The sequence below is a fragment of the Schistocerca nitens genome, chromosome 5 (assembly GCF_023898315.1).
Source record: "Schistocerca nitens isolate TAMUIC-IGC-003100 chromosome 5, iqSchNite1.1, whole genome shotgun sequence".
Lineage (NCBI taxonomy): Eukaryota > Metazoa > Arthropoda > Insecta > Orthoptera > Acrididae > Schistocerca > Schistocerca nitens.
This window is the reverse complement of record NC_064618.1, coordinates 814,640,237-814,659,520: the sequence shown is the minus strand read 5'-3', so window position 1 is coordinate 814,659,520 and position 19,284 is coordinate 814,640,237. Positions and strand designations below refer to the sequence as shown.

The window sequence follows — 19,284 nt, the reverse complement described above, 5'->3', positions numbered from 1 at the left end:
AGTCGAGGCTCTAGGTGTGACGGGAGGCGTGATAGTGTAGTCCGTGCAGTTGCGATGACCACTGTGTCTGAATAGATTGATTGATTTAAAACATTTGATTTAAATTGATTTAAATCAATGATCTGATTGATTCATTTCAAGTGATTTGAATCAACTGATTTAAATAAATTTATTTATTCAAATCGAAGTCTGATTCGATAGATTTAAATCAATTGACTGATTTAATTAAATTGATTTATTTAAATGTCTCTGCTCGAAACCCATGTCTGTAATTTCTTTAGGTCTTAATGAAAGTTTGGTGATCAGAAATAATAGTCTGTTATCCCTCCTGCAACTACTGGTTGAACGCTATTAGTGACACCGTTTTTCGTTTTTCACTACCAAAGTGGTTATCTTTGCCTAGAACACCAGTTCACTTATGTGGTGGGGTACGGAGACCAGTTTTGTGGGACTTGTAGTCCATAAAGAGGAGTTCGCTATGAAAAGTTGTATATTGTGTATTGTGAGCCAATGCCGGGATTCATTCTTCCATTAGGTAATAAACAAAATATATTGACGATTACAGAGTACAAGGACCCATTTAAGTGACCTATACCAAAGACATACAATTAAGGCCAGTCTTGCGCGAGATAACTGCCGTTGTTCTCGGAAGCCAGTGCTTCTCAGCGAGGCAGACGAATACATTCAATGTATTTTTCAGCTAAAAGTGTAACACGACTGTTTTCTATGCCTTATTTTACACTCCTGGAAATGGAAAATAGAACACATTGACACCGGTGTGTCAGACCCACCATACTTGCTCCGGACACTGCGACAGGGCTGTACAAGCAATGATCACACGCACGGCACAGCGGACACACCAGGAACCGCGGTGTTGGCCGTCGAATGGCGCTAGCTGCGCAACATTTGTGCACCGCCGCCGTCAGTGTCAGCCAGTTTGCCGTGGCATACGGAGCTCCATCGCAGTCTTTAACACTGGTAGCATGCCGCGACAGCGCGGACGTGAACCGTATGTGCAGTTGACGGACTTTGAGCGAGGGCGGTTAGTGGGCATGCGGGAGGCCGGGTGGACGTACCGCCGAATTGCTCAACACGTGGGGCGTGAGGTCTCCACAGTACATCGATGTTGTCGCCAGTGGTCGGCGGAAGGTGCACGTGCCCGTCGACCTGGGACCGGACCGCAGCGACGCACGGATGCACGCCAAGACCGTAGGATCCTACGCAGTGCCGTAGGGGACCGCACCGCCACTTCCCAGAAAATTAGGGACACTGTTGCTCCTGGGGTATCGGCGAGGACCATTCGCAACCGTCTCCATGAAGCTGGGCTACGGTCCCGCACACCGTTAGGCCGTCTTCCGCTCACGCCCCAACATCGTGCAGCCCGCCTCCAGTGGTGTCGCGACAGGCGTGAATGGAGGGACGAATGGAGATGTGTAGTCTTCAGCGATGAGAGTCGCTTCTGCCTTGGTGCCAATGATGGTCGTATGCGTGTTTGGCGCCGTGCAGGTGAGCGCCACAATCAGGACTGCATACGACCGAGGCACACAGGGCCAACACCCGGCATCATGGTGTGGGGAGCGATCTCCTACACTGGCCGTACACCACTGGTGATCGTCGAGGGGACACTGAATAGTGCACGGTACATCCAAACCGTCATCGAACCCATCGTTCTACCATTCCTAGACCGGCAAGGGAACTTGCTGTTCCAACAGGACAATGGACGTCCGCATGTATCCCGTGCCACCCAACGTGCTCTAGAAGGTGTAAGTCAACTACCCTGGCCAGCAAGATCTCCGGATCTGTCCCCCATTGAGCATGTTTGGGACTGGATGAAGCGTCGTCTCACGCGGTCTGCACGTGCAGCACGAACGCTGGTCCAACTGTGGCGCCAGGTGGAAATGGCATGGCAAGCCGTTCCACAGGACTACATCCAGCATCTCTACGATCGTTTCCATGAGAGAAAAGCAGCCTGCATTGCTGCGAAAGGTGGATATTTACTGTACTAGTGCCGACATTGTGCATGCTCTGTTGCCTGTGTCTATGTGCCTGTGGTTCTGTCAGTGTGATCATGTGATGTATCTGACCCCAGGAATGTGTCAATAAAGTTTCCCCTTCCTGGGACAATGAATTCACGGTGTTCTTATTTCAATTTCCAGGAGTGTGGATGTCGAACGAGAAAATGGTAGGCTCTCCGTGGAACAGCGCTCCATCTAGATCGAATGTCATGTCTCCTGCGGGAAGAGCATCACGCATGTTTTAGGTCACTGACACTTCCCACTCTTTTTGTGTAGCAACATCTATGGCATACTGGTCTCCTTCTTCAGTTTAGACATCGAACTGCGGAGCCATCAGTGAATTGCCTCCCAATCTCGACAAGCAGACGACTTACGTCAGTGACTGTTACAAGGCAGCCGGCAGCTGTGCCCGAGCCGTTCTAGGCGCTTCAGTCCGGAACCGCGCTGCTGCTACGGTCGCAGGTTCGAATCCTGCTTCGGGCATGGATGTGTGTGATGTGCTTAGGTTAGTTATGTTCAAAGTCTAGGGGACTGATGACCTCAGTTTTAAGTCCCATAATGCTGAGAGCCATTTTGTTACAAGGCACGCACTGTATGTACCAAGCTTTCTGTATGTTACACTTCCAGTAGTGAGAGTATGCGCAATTGTTAGTGTTCAATTTCCGTAACTTCAATAGTGCTACTTGATTCTTTGTCAACTGGTGCCCTGAGCTTCGTGGTAATTCGCTACGATTTGGTTCATGTTCCTTTGATTTTATTTTTCATAGTGCAGTTCCATATGGCTTGGTTTCTATCCTTGTGCTATCGCGCGCCTCTTTCTTTCTGTTTCGTTAGTTAGGAAGGATGAGGATGACCTACAAAAACGTTCGAAGATTATTCAACGAAATGAAGTTAACTTGACGGTGCCTGTCCTTCAGTATACTGAAAGTAATCACCATGCCCTGCGGACATTATGAGTTGTGACATGTTTTCTACTCTGAACACTACGAGAAGAATTGCTTCAAAGCTGTTTCTCTGGATCTCAGTGCCTGATTATAGACGGCATAGTTTTCGGTTTCCAAGCGGAATAGCGTATCCACGTCTGCACGTAATACCAGATGATAATTGTTAAAGTGCAGCTATTCACGAAGGTACAGTGTCGGCTGTAATTATTGTATGGCACCGATACTTGGTAGGTACGCTAATTCGTTGACGCGGAACCGATTTACGCAGGAAAAAAATTAGTTCCAATTTGGCCACCAGTTGCAAATCTGGCGCTCTGAATGCAGGAAAGACGTACAGAAAGGATTGCATATGTAATGGAAAAAAATGGTTCAAATAGCTCTGAGCACTATGGGACTTAACATCTATGGTCATCAGTCCCCTAGAACTTAGAACTACTTAAACCTAACTAACCTAAGGACATCACACAACACCCAGTCATCACGAGGCAGAGAAAACCTATGTAATGGATTGGGAACGGAACGTGTGCAGAAAAGGTCAAACAAGGCGACAAACGCATAATGCTGATTATATTATTAACGGCTGCTTACACAATTTGTACAGTATGACTGCCGGAGACACGAGATGCTGCATCCATTAAACGACGTGAACAGCAGTTTCTCGTATCAGTTCCAGTGCAATCTGAACAACGTGTCCCTGTATACTCGCTTTCAGATTAGGTAAAGACCGAACGTGTCCCTAGTAAATGCCTTTATTTTCATTTCCCTAGAGCCAAAAGTCACATGGATTCGGATCAGGTGATAATGCAGGCCTTGCAACCGAAAAACATCTGGAGACAATAATTTCGTGGAACTGCATTATTCAGGTATTTCACTGAGCGAGTGACATGAAGTTTTTGCAACATCTTGCATGTAAACAATGGTTTCTGCACAGTTGCACTCTATCAAAACAGGAATCATATGTTGTACAAGGAGGTCTCAATAACGTGGAGACATCACGGTACACCTGTCAAGTCCTCTGGGTGGGATTCTGCTCAAGAAAAACAAAGCGAGGATAAAAGTGCTTGTGAATCCACACAATACAGCCCCATACAGAGAGTGAAATGGCGCTCTGTGCACAACACGTGATTGGAAGGTGCCCCAAATTTGGTAGATCTGCGTATTCAATGCAGCCTCTAGTGCAAAATGTACCTCACCACTCCACAGAATATTGCTTGGCCTAGTGTCATCAACTTCGAACCGTTACAGAAATCGATGACAAAACTTCAGAACTTTCTACATCTACATCCATACTCCGCAAGTCACCTGCCGGTGTGTGGCGGAGGGTGCCTTGAGTACCTCTATCAGTTATCCCTTCTATTCCAGTCTCGTATTGTTCGTGGAAAGAAGGATTGTCGGTATGCCTCTGTGTGGGCTCTAATCTCTCTGATTTTATCCTCATGGTCTCTTCGCGAGATATACGTAGGAGAGAGGAATATACTGCTTGACTCCTCGCTGAAGGTATGTTCTCGAAACTTCAACAAAAGCCCGTACCGAACTACTGAGCGTCTCTCTTGCAGAGTCTTCCACTGGAGTTTATCTAGCATCCCCGTAACTCTTTCGCGATTACTAAATGATCCTGTAACGAAGCGCGCTGCTCTCCATTGGATCTTCTCTATCTCTTCTATCAACCCTATCTGGTACGGATCCCACACCGGTGAGAAGTATTCAAGCAGTGGGCGAACAAGTTTACTGTAACCTACTTCCTTTGTTTTCGGACTGCATTTCCTTAGGGTTCTCCAATGAATTTGTCTGGCATCTGCTTTATCGACGATTAATTTTATATGATCATTCCATTTTAAATCACTCCTAATGTCTACTCCCAGATAATTTATGGAAATAACTGCTTCCAGTTGCTGACCTGCTATATTGTAGCTAAATGATAATGGATCTTTCTTTCTATGTATTCGCAGCACATCACACTTGCCTACACTGGGATTCAATTGCCATTCCCTCCACCATGCGTCAATTCGTTGCAGATTCTCCTGCATTTCTGTACAATTTTCCATTGTTACAAACTCTCGATATACTACAGCATCATCCGCAAAAAGCCTCAGTGAACTTCCGATGTCATCCACAAGTTCACTTATATATATATTGTGAATAGCAACGGCCCTACGACACTGCCCTGCGGCACACCTGAAATCACTCTTACTTCGGAAGACTTCTCTCCATTGAGAATGTCATGCTGCTTTCTGTTATCTAGGAACTCTTCAATCACACAATAGGTCTGATAGTCCATATGCTCTTACCTTGTTCATTAAACGACAGTGAGGAACTATATCAAACGTCTTGCAGAAGGCAAGAAACTCGGCATCTACCTGTGAACCCGTGTCTATGGCCCTCTGAGTCTCGTGGACGAATAGCGCGAGCTGGGTTTCACACGATCGTCTTTTTCTAAACCCATGCTGACTCCTACAGAGTAGATTTCTAGTCTCGAGAAAAGTCGTTACACTCGAACATAATACGTGTTCCAAAAGTCTACAACTCATCGACGTTTCCCGCGAATCACGAGGTTTAAGTCGCTGCACAGTCAGGATCATATACGGGTACCCTTGGTAAGAAACCACATAACTTTCGTACTGCTGTCCGTGGGATGGACGATTTTCGTGACACTTCACTAGCAGTAGCACTACCCGGGGGCATGTGCTATATGCTCAGTTACGGCAACAGTATCTTTCTCCGGGGTGAGCCATCTTCCCCTTCCACGTGCCAAACCAAGCTCACCAGTGCTTTCGATTTCCGTTATTACACTACTGGCAATTAAAATTGTTGTGGCATAACAAGACAGCCACGCCACTCGGAAGTAGCCGAAAGGCACGCGTTAACTCACGCAGGCTAGTAGATAGGTCTGAAACAGGATACGTAATGAATGCTATAAAGAAAAGTACGTAGCTCCTGGAATACTTAACTTTAATCCATCCTTGTGGTACATCGCTCTTGACGATACAAGTGACACTCTTTAGATACAAGCTATGTAATGCTAATGGCGTCTTGCTAGGTCGTAGCCATTGACTTAGCAGAAGGCTATTCTAACTATCGGCTCTGCAAATGAGCGAGGCTTCGTCAGTGTGCATCGCTAGCTACGTCGTCCGTACAACTGGGGTGAGTGCTAGTAAGTCTCTCGAGACCTGCCGTGTGGTGGCGCTCGGTCTGCGATCACTGTCAGTGGCGACACGCGGGTCCGACATGTACTAATGGACCGCGGCCGATTTAAAGCTACCACCTAGCAAGTGTGGTGTCTGGCGGTGACACCACAAAAATTGCTACACCACGAAGATGACGTACTACAAACGCGAAATTTAGCCGACAGGAAGAAGATGCTGTGATATGCAAATGATAAGCTTTTCACAGCACGCACACTAGGTTGGCGCCGGTGGCGACACCTACAACGTGCTGACATAAGGAAAGTTTCCAACCGATTTCTCATACACAAACAGCAGTTGACCGGCGTTGCCTGGTGAAACGTTGTTGTGATGCTTCGTGTAAGGAGGAGAAATGCGTACCATCACCGCTAAAGCGGTTTTACGTATCGCACCATTGCTGCTCCCGTTGGTCTAGATCCAATAACTGTTAGCAGAATATGGAATCGGTGGGTACAGGAGGGTAATATGGAACGCCGTGCTGGATCCCAACGGCCTCGTATCACTAGCATGGCTGTAACGGATCGTGCAGCCACGTCTCGATTCCTGAGTCAACAGATGGGGACGTTTGCAAGACAACAACCATCTGCACAAACAGTTCGACGACGTTTGCAGCAGCATGGACTATCAGCTTGGAGACCATGGCTGCGGTTACCCTTGACGCAGCGTCACAGACAGGAGCGCCAGCGATGGTGTACTCAACGACGAACCTGGGTGCACGATGGCAAAACGTCATTTTATCGGATGAATCCAAGTTCTGTTTACAGCATTACGATGGTCGCATCCGTGTTTGGCGACATCACGGTGAACGCACATTGGAAGCGTGTATTCGTCATCGCCATACTGGCGTATCTCCCGGCGTTATGGTATGGGGTGTCATTGGTTACACGTCTCGGTCACCTCTTGTCCACACTGACGGCACTTTGAACAGTGGACGTTACATTTCAGATGTGTAACGACCCGTGGCTCTCCCCTCATTCGATCCCTGCGAAACCCTACATTTCAGTACGATAATGCACGACCGCATGTTGCAGCTCCTGTAAGGGTCTTTCTGGATACAGAAAATGTTCGACTGCTGCCCTGGCCAGCATATTCTCCAGATCTCTCACCAATTGAAAACGTCTGGTCAATGGTGGCCGAGCAACTGGCTCGTCACAATATGCCAGTCACTACTCTTGATGAACTGTGGTATCGTGTTGAAGCCGCATGGGCAACTGTACCTGTACACGCCATCCAAGCTCTGTTTGACTCAATATCCAGGCGTATCAGGACCGTTATTACCGCCAGAGGTCGTTCTAGTACAATATATTTGTCGAATGAATACCCGTTTATCATCTGCATCTTGGTGTAGCAATTTTAATGGCCAGTAGTGTACCTTCCTTAAACCATTTAATGACATCTAGCGTGTACTCAGACCTTTAAGTCGGCGATACTCTCTCATCACATAAAACGGTTTCATTGAAGCGCACAGTCCCTCTTTTCCATAGCCATACTGTACACTCACATTATGACTGGTCAAATGACAACATGGATGTCATACTGTAGTACAAACAGTGTTCAGCGTCAGATTACCACCTGGTGACCACAAATGGAACTTATTTTTTACAGAGTGAATCGTTCCGTATTAATTCCGTCCGAACAGGCCTTGGTAGGCCCAACGGTACCGACCGGCTGCCGTGTCATCCTCAACCCACAGGCGTATATGCGGAGGAGCATGTGGTCAGTACACCGCTCTCCCGGCCGTATGTCAGTTTAGGAGACCGGAGCCGCTACTTCTCAATCAAGTAGCTCCTCAGTTCGCCTCACAAGGGCTGACTGCACCCCGGTTGCCAGCAGCGTTCGGCGTACCGGCTGGTCACCCATCCTTGTGCTAGCCCAGCCCGACAGCGCTTAATTTCGGTGATCTGACGATTCCGCATTAACCCTTCAGGATTTGTACCAAGTTTCGCTGCCGTACGATAATTAAAGCCCACACTCGACGTACGTGAGTAGCTGGGAGTCAATTACAACATCCCTGTATTTCGAGCAGTGATGTAGTCGTCTTTGCCAAACAGTGCATGCGATGTTCTCATAGACATTTCCCATGCCTGTACTGTAACAAGTCTGATTAGAGTCAGTATTTTTACAACTATCAGTATTTTGCTGTTCTGAAAAAATAGCATTTATTTTTATAGTTATTCTCTTTCATGACATCTAGAAAACTTTCTGTTTCAAGTTGTACATCTTGTGTCGCAGTGCGTTGGGTGATGTTAATTATTAATAAGAATGGATAATAAATTGTATCAGCTTAATCTGATAGACAGTATTTGGTTTTCTTTAGTTTTTTGTAGTGACGTACGGTAGACGAATTAATGATCGTATAAACCAATAGTGTTTATTGCAAGAAAAAACTGTCTTCTACGTATAGAACGGTATGGCTGGAAAGGTCATTTGGCAAATCTATTTTTCATTGAAAGGAGGTGAACTACGGTTAGAGATGAAAAAGTGTCACCTACAGGTTTTTATGTACTCCATGACATATTAAATATAACTAGTAGTAATTATCTGTAAATATACAGTCCTTGATTTCTCATAGTTAATTAGCTGAATTACTCGTGATTATTGGTTCCCGCAAAGCGAGCCGTTTACTCGTAGCGCTGTTTCAATGCTTCCTCTCGTACTTCCCAGGTTCACCACCAGATGGCAACCCCTACCGGCAGCTCCACTGCGCAGGCAGTACGCTGCTGCCCTCTGCCGTTAGATGCAGGTACTAGAGCGACATCGTACTGGTTGCAAGACCGCGAAAGACAAATCATTAGCTTCCGTATACTTGCCCTGTAGAACGAAATAATCATCTCCTCGCATTTATAGTAGCATCTGCAGTGACACAGCAAAATCACATTAATGCTCTGTTTCTTCTCTTTCTCCGGTACTGGAAATGCAGGAGGCACTATTATTGACTGCAGTTTATGGAGTGACAAGTTGGCTTCTGGGAGGAAACATTTGTATTGTCAGTTCGACTGAGATAAGAAAACACAGGATCAAATTGCAGAATGGATTTCTAATGTATACAGCACATAAAATTAGAAATACGACCTCTCGCATCAACGATCAGTTTTTGTAGTACAGTAATTTGTAAAGAACAACAATATTTATCTTCAAGTAATTACGCCATTATTTATTAAGAGGTCGAAACATTTTCAGTAGTCAGTATATAGACCGGAGGTTCCCAAACTTTTCCTCCGACGGAACGCAAAGCGTTTTGGTGGATTGATGAAACACCTTCCTTATTTTGAAGATCAATAAAATTTTTAAATAATAAGAAAAACTTGTTTTATTCGGTGACTACTTCAGTTTTAAATCGTAACCAATAACACAGAAATTATTAAAACATTTTAAAAAGGTTAATGTCGTTGAATGTCCGAAAAGCACCGTGTTATTAATAGTTTCTGCGGAGCACTTGTTCACTTCCCGTGGAATACTGGGGTTGCGCAGAACAGAGTTTGGCAAATCCTGCTACAGAGTATTGTGATTCAAAAACGACAACGTGTTATTATGGAAATTTTTTCCTGACACTTAGTTTCTGTCATCTGGCCATCTTCAAATCACGGAGTGACACTAATTTATAAATCATAGTAGACTCATTCCTTTTAGGACAATACCCTCATGTCAATTATTTTTACATATTCCATGTGCATAATAAGACAAGATTCTTCGACACGTGACCTATAATGTAATAACTTCATTGGAATTCATGTCATACTGCGTATTTAATTTCCACTGTGCATGCACTGACACGTTTCATAGTGAGCTGTGACTTGAGAATAGCACAACAGCCGACACGCCAACTACGTAAAAATTCTTTTAGTAACGGTCCAGGCGGATAAAGTTAGTATTGCTAAAATAGTGCAGGTAAACTAAAAATAAGCTTCGTGGTTCCACATACATTGTATTACCAAAATAATGTCGTACAAGCGTCAGCTGCTACGAAAACGTTCATTGATGCAACAGTTTCCCATGGTCAGATGTCATTAATCATCATAAAGTGCAGTAACTTTTTCAATTACATTATATTAATAGATATACACATGTCGTTCCACCCCATTCTACCTAATGTCAAAAACATGACAAGGAAAACAAATCTCAGGGCATATAATTTAAACATTCTAGGATACTTGCAACTAAATGAAACGCTTTTTGTTTTGTGTAGTACGCGTATTTATTTCTCTTATTTCTGAAGCATCTTCAGTGGCCTGTAACACATCTTTGTTTGGTATATGTAATAATTAAGATATATAATGCTTCCAGATAATACTATAATATAGTTTTGGTTATTATCTCACTGTTAAGCAAGAAGGAACTCTATGGAGAGCAAGTTTCGTAAGATTACATTGCTATTTGGTTCTACGCACGATTTTCTCTTCTCATTATTCCATACATGTCGCCCTGGAGTCAATTAGTAGGCGCGCAAACACGACGGTGCTATATATTCGCGGCTTATAAACGCATTTCAGTTAAACACTTCCTTTTCACTGTCTGTTAGCTGTGTGTGTTTACTGTACACATTGTTGCCACTGTCATTGTGTGCTATTCGTTTGTCTTTTGTTTGAGTATTGTTGTTTCCATGTTGCTCGATATTCGTTTGTTATATGATTGCGTGTGTTGCTGCATGTGGATGGGCTTCGTCTGGGGAAAGAGGAATTTTGAGTGGAGGAAACCGTAAATATTGTGTCTGATGAAGGAGCTACTTAATCTGGTTATGTCCTGCTCCTCTTTTGTTGTTTTATTAATTAACATGATAAGTGCGTTGTTACATGTATTGTTTTGGTCGTTTATTACCTTCTTGTTCATTGCAAAAGAAGCGAAACGCGTATCACACAAAACAAAAAGCCTTATTTAGTTGTATAGATGGACCGCATTTTGAAGTATATAGAAGCAACTTAGGAACGACGGAAAACATAAGAAGTGACGAATTTATACATTGTTCAGCAGATCTAATATCTAAGTGGCATAATAGTGCATCACGTACAGTCTCTGTAATCTTTCAGGCTCGGAACAACAAGACTACTGTACGTTCGTACTGCGGCTAACTGACTGAGATGGTAGCGCATGTACGTATCCACACAAGGACTGCAAATGAAAAATTTCTTGCTCCTCAAGATGATTAGTAACAATCTAAGTTTATAGTGAAAACTATTTTCTCCTCCCACATACATGTTCTGCAAACCATCGTGAAGTGTATGCGGAGGGTACCACGACGTGTTATGGCCTTTCACGTACCAATGATGTATGGAACGGGGAACAATAATTACTTAAATGCTCTGTATTTATTTTAGTCTAGTCCTCACAGTTCCTGTAGGATCAATACAAAAGGAGCTACGGCACATCTCTATACTGTGCACTTATCACGGTTTTCTGTAACTTTGCTGGATAACCTGAGGTGTTTGCCAGTTCAAGTTTCCAGCATTTTCGTGTCGCTCTCCTGCAAGTCAAGCAAACCTGTGATCATTCGTGCGCCCTTTATTTGCTCGTTCACTATCCACTGTTTCGTCTTATTTGATGAAGCAATATTTTAAGATGGATTGCGTATGTAATTTTTAAACATTCTCTTTTGAACTGGCTTCATTTTCCCAGTATTCTAACGATAAACCAAAGTCTGCTACTTGCCTCACCTAATACAGACCCTATGTGACAGCTCCATTTCACATTCGTATAAATTTTTACAATTAGGAATTTTTAACACTTTAGTGATCCCAGTGGTCAGAGCGTACTACATTCCTGCTTTCCATGAAGCATAATTTACATTTCTGTGGGTTTAAAGCAATTTGCCAGACTTTGCATCCATTCAAAATGTTAACAAGATCTGACTCATGTACAGGGTGTTTCAAAAATGACCGGTATATTTGAAACGGCAATAAAAACTAAACGAGCAGCGATAGAAATACACCGTTTGTTGCAATATGCTTGGGACAACAGTACATTTTCAGGCGGACAAACTTTCGAAATTACAGTAGTTACAATTTTCAACAACAGATGGCGCTGCAAGTGATGTGAAAGATATAGAAGACGACGCAGTCTGTGGGTGCGCCATTCTGTACGTCGTCTTTCTGCTGTAAGCGTGTGCTGTTCACAACGTGCAAGTGTGCTGTAGACAACGTGGTTTATTCCTTAGAACAGAGGATTTTTCTGGTGTTGGAATTCCACCACCTAGAACACAGTGTTGTTGCAACAAGACGAAGTTTTCTACGGAGGTTTAATGTAACCAAAGGACCGAAAAGCGATACAATAAAGGATCTGTTTGAAAAATTTCAATGGACTGGGAACGTGACGGATGAATGTGCTGGAAAGGTAGGGCGACCGAGTACGGCAACCACAGAGGGCAACGCGCAGCTAGTGCAGCAGGTGATCCAACAGCGGCCTCGGGTTTCCGTTCGCCGTGTTGCAGCTGCGGTCCAAATGACGCCAACGTCCACGTATCGTCTCATGCGCCAGAGTTTACACCTCTATCCATACAAAATTCAAACGCGGCAACCCCTCAGCGCCGCTACCATTGCTGCACGAGAGACATTCGCTAACGATATAGTGCACAGGATTGATGACGGCGATATGCATGTGGGCAGCATTTGGTTTACTGACGAAGCTTATTTTTACCTGGACGGCTTCGTCAATAAACAGAACTGGCGCATATGGGGAACCGAAAAGCCCCATGTTGCAGTCCCATCGTCCCTGCATCCTCAAAAAGTACTCGTCTGAGCCGCCATGTCTTCCAAAGGAATCATTGGCCCATTTTTCAGATCCGAAACGATTACTGCATCACGCTATCTGGACATTCTTCGTGAATTTGTGGCGGTACAAACTGCCTTAGACGACACTGCGAACACCTCGTGGTTTATGCAAGATGGTGCCCGACCACATCGCACGGCCGACGTCTTTAATGTCCTGAATGAATATTTCGATGATCGTGTGATTGCTTTGGGCTATCCGAAACATACAGGAGACGGCGTGGATTGGCCTCCCTATTCGCCAGACATGAACCCCTGTGACGTCTTTCTGTGGGGACACTTGAAAGACCAGGTGTACCGCCAGAATCCAGAAACAATTGAACAGCTGAAGCAGTACATCTCATCTGCATGTGAAGCCATTCCGCCAGACACGTTGTCAAAGGTTTCGGGTAATTTCATTCAGAGACTACGCCATATTATTGCTACGCATGGTGGATATGTGGAAAATATCGTACTATAGAGTTTCCCAGACCGCAGCGCCATCTGTTGTTGAAAATTGTAACTACTGTAATTTCGAAAGTTTGTCTGCCTGAAAATGTACCGTTGTCCCAAGCATATTGCAACAAACGGTGTATTTCTATCGCTGCTCGTTTAGTTTTTATTGCCGTTTCAAATATACCGGTCATTTTTGAAACACCCTGTATGTGCAACTTTTTTGAGATAGTACTTCATTAAACGTAACTGGATTACCTGCAAAAATGGTGGGTTTACTATTATTATTGTCTATCAGGAGACTGCTTCACATAGCAACTTCTGACGGTACAAAACTTCCGACAAACATTTGCAAGCTTTTTCTTGCGTCTATAACCTCATACATTTTTCAGCAGTTACGAAGTGCTAAAATCGACAATTTGTTTCTATATTTATCTTACTGTCTGGTTACGACCGTAAATTTGATGTAAGTAGTGTCAATGCATGATTTTTTTTTGGGGGGGGGGGGGGAGGGGCGGGCGTTGACCGAAATAAATTGTCTAGATATAAATGTCCATTGCAACAGCTTTCTTTGTTTCCACGCTGCCGTTATTCGTAACTGTGCCGAAAACTCTTTCTGTTTTCTCTCTCTGCTTGTCGATGGTACAATAAACCTTATTTATTCTTCCTACCTTTTATTTTCTGTAACGACTCCCACAGTTCCTGTGCGCCATTCAAAGTTTGAACACGGGCATTATCCTGCACTAATCTAAATTACTGTGCCATCACATTTTACCTTTAACATCGAAAAACTCAGTGTCGTTTTCGTAGAGTCGTCGCGATAAACAATTCAACAGGAAGTTAGTCCCGGCTATTCCTCATCGGGGCAGCCACTGTTCCTCTGTTTGTGGCTATTATCTAAATTTTTTAAGTGGTGTGTGCATACGTGACAATTACACAGAATGTTGCTTAATTCTATCACTGTCGTGGCTATGTATGTTGGATATTCTAACAAGTGAAGATTAAAATTAATTTATCTGTTTTCTAAGATAACGAGCCTTATGCTTAGAAGTATGACAAAGTTAACAGTGAACGGCAAATTTCTGGTAGAAGATTTGCACGGTGACAACAGAAGAAACGGCACCGTTGCCACATGCGAAAGATTACCTCTTACTTAATCCGAGCCCGCGCGGGATTATCCGAGCGGTCTGAGGCGCTGCAGTCATGGTCTGTGCCGCTGATCCCTGCGGAGGTTCGAGTCCTCCCTCGGGCATGGGTGTGTGGGTTTGTCCTTAGGATATTTTAGGTTAAGTAGTGTATAGGGACTGATGACCTTAGCAGTTAAGTCCCGTAAGATTTCACACACATTTGAACATTTGAACTTAATCTGTACGGCACTCCCACCTTTCCTTCTCGGAAAATTCTGATGTTTTGAATATGTGAAGCAATAACTAAAATTTTTTTATTCATGGATCTCGATTTTCACTCAAGAATTTAAGTAATGCCCACTTTTCACGAGGATAGGGTTGTCGCAATGGCCGCGTTCTACTGAAAACTCGATCAGCAGATATTACTACAATCTTTCTTCTGAACGCGTGAGTAAGGCTTAATTAAGATATTGTAGTCGACACTCGTAGATGTCTTTAGTAGGACTGTAGCAGACCGAGTTGTTACGTCACTGCCATTCGAAGATAGGCCGTGTGACGCCGTTTCTTATACGTCGACATACGGTATATTGTGATTGTATGGATCGGTATTTTGAATAGCATCTTTAATGTAATTGCTTCCTAAAGTCATAGTTAAGACTGTAACGAGTACTGTAAAAAAGCCGTTGAGATAAAAGTGTGCTATATTGGTAGAGCACTTGCCCGCGAAAGGCAAAGGTCCCGAGTTCGAGTCTCGGTCCGGCACACAGTTTTAATCTGCCAGAAAGTTTCACATCAGCGCACACTCCGCTGCAGAGTAAAAATCTCATTCTGTGCTATATTAGTAAGGTAATGTGCTTTGCTACGCACGTTTTACCTTCCTCTTCCTCTATGTGTGGTACTACAGTCGTCGCAACGCGACAATTGATGGAATTGTTTTCAGTATCAAAATAGGCTCATAAGCCAGAACATTATGCCCTCCGAGCACTATCGATATAAACCCGTCCAGGCGATAGCAGCGTCATCTGGTGAGTAATGACGGCCAGTCAGACAAACACACGGTGCATGTACCACCGGTGAGCGTCCTGTCCGTGTACAGAGTGGGGAAGGCGCACCGAAGTACCTGGTTTGACAGAGGGCAGATTGTGATGTGGCGAAGGCTCAGCACGAGCATTTCGAAAACGGCAAGATGTGTCCAGAGCAATGCTGTGGTGAGCGTCTTCAAGATGTGGCGAACCAGTGTGAAACCATGACCAGACATCGGTGGTGGGGGGGGGGGGGGCATCCCTCAGTAAAACGGCGTAGGCTGGGCAGACTGGTAAAACAGGACAGGCGGCGAACTGTCGCGGAATTAACATCAGACTTTAACGCTGGGCAAAGTAGAAGTGTGTCTAAACACAGAGTGGGCAGTGTGTTGCATAGTCTGATGAATCCCGATGCCTTCTCCGTCATGCCGATGTTAGTGCGTGAATGCGTCGTTTTCCAGGGGAAGCTCTTTGACATCTGTACGGCTGAATGGAGACCAGCTGACGGGCGACTCCATTATATTCTGGGCAACATTTACATGGGCATCGATTGGTCCAGTAGAGCTCGTGCAAGGCGCCATGATGGTCAAAAGCAGAATCGCACACTGGTTGGAGACCTTGCATACCCCTTCATGACGATCGTGTTTCCTGACGACAGCGGCATTTTTCAACAAGGTAATGCGCCATGTCACAAGGCCAGCGGTGTGCTGAAGTGGTTCGAGCAGCATTGTGGGGAGTTCCATTTGATTTGCTTCACCCCTTCCCCACGCTCCTCCCCAATTTTCCAGATCTGAACCCGATGGAACACATCTGGTATGTGATTCAATGTGGGGTCAGAGCTCATCACCCCCCCCCCCCCCCCCCCGTGAATTTACGAGAATTAGGCGACTTATGTGTGTGCAGATATAGTGCCATCTCTCTCCAGCGACCTACCAAGACCTCACTGCTTTCAAAAATGGTTCAAATGGCTCTGAGCACTATGGGACTTAACATCTATGATCATCAGTCCCCTAGAACTACTTAAACCTAACTAACCTAAGGACAGCACACAACACCCAGTCATCAAGAGGCAGAGGAAATCCCTGACCCCGCCGGGAATCGAACACGGGAACCCGGGCGCGGGAAGAGAGAACGCTACCGCACGACCACGAGCTGCGGACCACTGCTTTCAGACCACGACACGTCGCCACTGCTGCCCGTGCCAAATGTGCACGATCGGTAATTAAGTAAGTGGTCGTAATGTTCTGGATGATCAGTGTAAATGACTCATAGTTCAATATGTCTGAGACATCTACCATAAAACTGCTTCTGAACAATTTACTGGAGAATATAAGTTTTTTGTGTTAAACAAATTTTTAAGTACAATCTCAGACGGTATTTCTTTGGAGCCCCCCCCCCCCCTCTTCCCCCCGTCTAAGCGCATGTGCCAGTGAAGCACATCCCTTTCTTAGATTATTATTTGTAGTGGAATACCGTAGTCAGCACTCCAAATTGTGGTTGTAGTATTTTCTCGCAGCTGTTGTAGACGGACGAAAATGGAATGGGATGTCATAATTATGACAAGAACTGACAAAAGCACCCTGTTCTCAGTCTGTGTGCTTGCCGTGAAAAGGGAGATTTGAAAGTGGTCCGATCTTAAAACTTACTTTACATCCAATGACGCATTTCCGGACATGGACTCCTCTTCAAAACTTTATCTATTAAGTCCCCTCTACAAATTCTAGGCGCCTGTAATAGGTATTATGTAACAACTTCTTTAAAACAACAGTGACGTAACTTGTATCGCAGTGGCACTCACCGCTGTATGTGTACTGCAGCTCCAGCCGGAGGTACTCGGTGAAGTCGCCGTCCTCCGGGTACTTGCCCAGGTCGTACACCCCGTAAGGCATGCCGCGCTCCTTGAGGTACTCCACCTGGGTCTGCATGTACATCTTGCACGTGTCGTTCCCGGACACTTGTCTGTAGCCGTTCTTGTCGTACACCAGCATCACCTTCCTCCAGTTGTACCTGAAACAACGCGAGACTAGCACGTCACACATCGCTCGTACGGACAACTCTGTGTTTATATTGTGAAGGGCGATTCCGTGGAAGAGTGCTGGAAAGGAACATGATATGAGAGAATGCTCTACTAAACTCCGGGTTGTTTCATGTGCCACCCAATCTCTGCCTCCGTCGATGCGAGGGAACAAACAGACACGTAGGCTGGTTCCTTAGACGACAGGACGCTGTGACCATTTGCACGAGCCCTGTAAGACGTGGCTTGTTGGTTAACACTGATTACGTTGTCCCTCATTTAGTGTACGACCGAGATTACCATTTCTTCCCTAAATTACTGTTAGATGCTTCCATTCAATGGGGAATACATTAAAGAACAATGAGTGTTTCTTGTCATTTTAATCAACTGTGGTTTCTAGATGAAACTTTGTAAATTAACTAAACAAGTACTGTTTTTTGCCTTGTTTCACAAATTTTATTGTGGTTAAAAATGGTTCCAATGGCTCTCAGCACTATGGGACTTAACATCTGAGGTCATCAGTCCCCTAGAACTTAGAACTACTTAAACCTAACTAATCTAAGGACATCACACACACCCATGCCCGAGGCAGGATTCGAACCTGTGACTGTAGTGGTCACGCGGTTCCGGACTGAAGCGCCTAGAACCGCATGGCCACACTGGCCGCCTTTATTGTGGTTACTGCACAACCTAGGTTTCGGCTTATAAGTCCATTTTCAAGTACGTTACTGGTTCCACAGACGATACCGCAAAGATAAACATGATGATAAGACAAAGATAGGCATCTCAACTTGTTAATGTATAGATCCTTGGCTGCATGTAAAATTATTTCAATGACTAATTCTTTCACAAATTACATAGGAAATTACACAGTTCAGCAATTGCGCTAACATGATTAAATGTACCTAGGAATAAAGTTATGCATCACCCTAGAAATTTTTATCTATGATACCACAACTCCAGGACAGAAGTAAAACTTCGAGCCCCAGTCCATCAATAGATAAAAAGTTCTAGGCTGCTGCACTACTTTATTCCTAGGTATGTATAGTCATATTAGCATAATTGCTGAATTGTGCAATTGCATACGTAATCTGTCAAAAATGGTCATCGAAATAATTTTACGTTAGGCTAAGGATCGATACATTAAGAAGTTGAATTGTCTGTCTTTGCGTTATCATTATGTTTAGATAATCTTCCCGTTAGCATCTATGGAATCAGTAATATACTTGAAAATGGGCTTATAGCCCGAAACCTAACTTGTGCAGTAACCGTAATAAAACATGTTAATCAAGGCAAAAAACAGTGTTTGTTCAGTGTTTTTTGTGTTTAACTAGGATAGAATAGAGTCGTATGAGAGGTACTTGTTATGCCTGCAGTTGTAGGAGTTGAATACGAGATAGTTCTTCATACTACAGACGCAAAACCTTACAATTGTTTGGTTGAAATTCAGTCACTTTTATTTACGACATCTACATGTAGCCAAGCTAGCCAGGGCATATTTCCTCTGTTGGATTTGCAATTGTTCGTCTGCCTGAACACTGTCCTTCTAGTCAAGTCAACAAAGGAAAATTTGGGGGAAAATTGTGCAGTCACAAATCTTTGTACAGTGGTAGTAGGAAGTGTCATGAACGACATACTAAAAATCTCCACCAATGGGGTGTGAGAGTAAGAGGGGGGTGGACGGTGAGGGGGGGGGGGAGGGGGGGGGGGGAGACGAGTGGGATGGGTGGCTTTACAGTTCACTTTTGTGAATTTTTACTGAACAACTCGAAAGTTGCAGCTTCTAACGA

The 19,284-nt window shown here is 44.5% G+C and overlaps 1 protein-coding gene across 1 annotated transcript in view; it reads right to left on the bottom strand.

The window, feature by feature from the left end:
* Nucleotides 1-2,145: 2,145 nt before the first annotated feature.
* The window catches only part of LOC126260736 (uncharacterized), a 183,650-nt gene continuing 166,511 nt past the window's right edge, over nt 2,146-19,284 (bottom strand). Inside the window, exons 3-4 of the mRNA XM_049958074.1 lie at nt 17,279-17,487; nt 2,146-2,231 (exon numbers count right to left, since the gene is read on the bottom strand). Of these exons, the coding sequence (XP_049814031.1) occupies nt 2,146-2,231; nt 17,279-17,487 (295 nt within the window). The remainder of the gene's footprint in view (nt 2,232-17,278; nt 17,488-19,284) is intronic.